The 1,384-nt window shown below is 42.4% G+C and overlaps 1 protein-coding gene across 1 annotated transcript in view; it reads left to right on the top strand.

Moving 5' to 3' along the window:
* The window catches only part of LOC118427958 (zinc finger protein 729-like), a 64,873-nt gene that overhangs the window by 47,115 nt on the left and 16,374 nt on the right, over positions 1–1,384 (top strand). The window contains exon 6 of the mRNA XM_035837926.1: positions 1,096–1,382. Within this exon, the coding sequence (XP_035693819.1) occupies positions 1,096–1,382 (287 nt within the window). The remainder of the gene's footprint in view (positions 1–1,095; positions 1,383–1,384) is intronic.

Below are 1,384 nucleotides of genomic sequence, written 5' to 3'. Positions count from 1 at the left end.
ATCACCTTTGTGTTTGTCCTATTCCAGGGCTTCTCCCCAGAATTTTTTAGTATAGTTGAGGGGCTGGCTAAAATAACCCGCACCAACGGGCTGCACTTTAATGAAAATGGGTTCATTTTGCAATGACAGAGGGTGTCAAATACTACAAGTATAATATACTGTTGGTATTCCTTTGTTGTGAAGTGGCAAAACTACTATTGTTTTGATCATTGCTCATTCACAAGTTTTTGCAGACAATGCTGACTGGAAAAGTGATGCCACTTGGTACAAAAATCTGTGAATTGTCATTAATCTTAGCAAAACTAACAAAGAAAATAGGGAAGAAACACACTAAATTTGAAAAATAGTATAGTGGAGCTGGCTGAGAGTATAGTGGAGGGCCCCCCTTATTCCACTCTCTGGGAAGAACCCTGTATTCTCTTAAACTTTGCTGTGTCGGTCCTTTTCGTATACGTTAATCTGATTAAAACCCGTTTTTTTTTCAATATAAACGCGAAGAAAGACTACTACATTGTATACCAGTATCCAAAGTGTCAGACCAGGTTCTCGTCAGCTCATTTGAGCCCCGTTTGCTGTTGATAATTACCGTCATTTCTGTCCAAATTTCGTAATCGCCAAGCAGAGAGATACTACGGTGGACAAGATAAATATCTAAGTTGACTGAAGGAGTGTAGCCGGCCTAGGAGTCTTTATCACACTTCCTTCTCGGAGATTACAAGGCAGAATTTTATTTGTTGCTTCTATTTTCCATGAAAATGGTGTTTCTGTGGCAAAGGTAAACCACATTTCGCCCCTCACTATGCATCACTGAAGAATGCATGCATTGCACACTCAAATAACTAAGGATGAAGCTTCTCTTTTTTAATGATCTTCTTTTTTTTCTCTGTGGCAAAAAATAAACCGTATTCATGCATTGTGGTCCAAATAGCTATGGATAAAACATTTTTAACTTGATCGTTCTTATTGTCTCTACAGAAGTTGCACAAGATCTAGGAGAATGTCGGCAACAAGCAGTGCCCAGGGTTTGGGTGACGTCAGGAGAAAGGCGAAAAAGGATTCTTCTGTGCGATCTGTCAGAGAGGAGAAAAGCTACAGGTGTGAGGAGTGCAGCCGGGAGTTCAGTCATCTGTGTCATCTGAAGAAACATATACGAACTCACACAGGTGAGAAACCCTACAGGTGTGAGGAGTGCAGCAGGCAGTTCAGTCGGCTTGGGAATCTGAAGACTCACAGGCAAACTCACACAGGGGAGAAACCCTACAAGTGTGAGGAGTGTAGCCGGCAGTTCAGCCGGCTGGAACATCTGAAGGAACACATACGGACTCACACAGGAGAGAAGCCCTACAAGTGTGAGGAGTGCAGTACGCAGTTCAGTCTGCTGGGT

This window comes from Branchiostoma floridae, chromosome 12, assembly GCF_000003815.2.
Source record: "Branchiostoma floridae strain S238N-H82 chromosome 12, Bfl_VNyyK, whole genome shotgun sequence".
NCBI classification, from domain to species: Eukaryota; Metazoa; Chordata; class Leptocardii; order Amphioxiformes; family Branchiostomatidae; genus Branchiostoma; species Branchiostoma floridae.
This window is presented reverse-complemented; position numbering and strand designations above follow the sequence as displayed.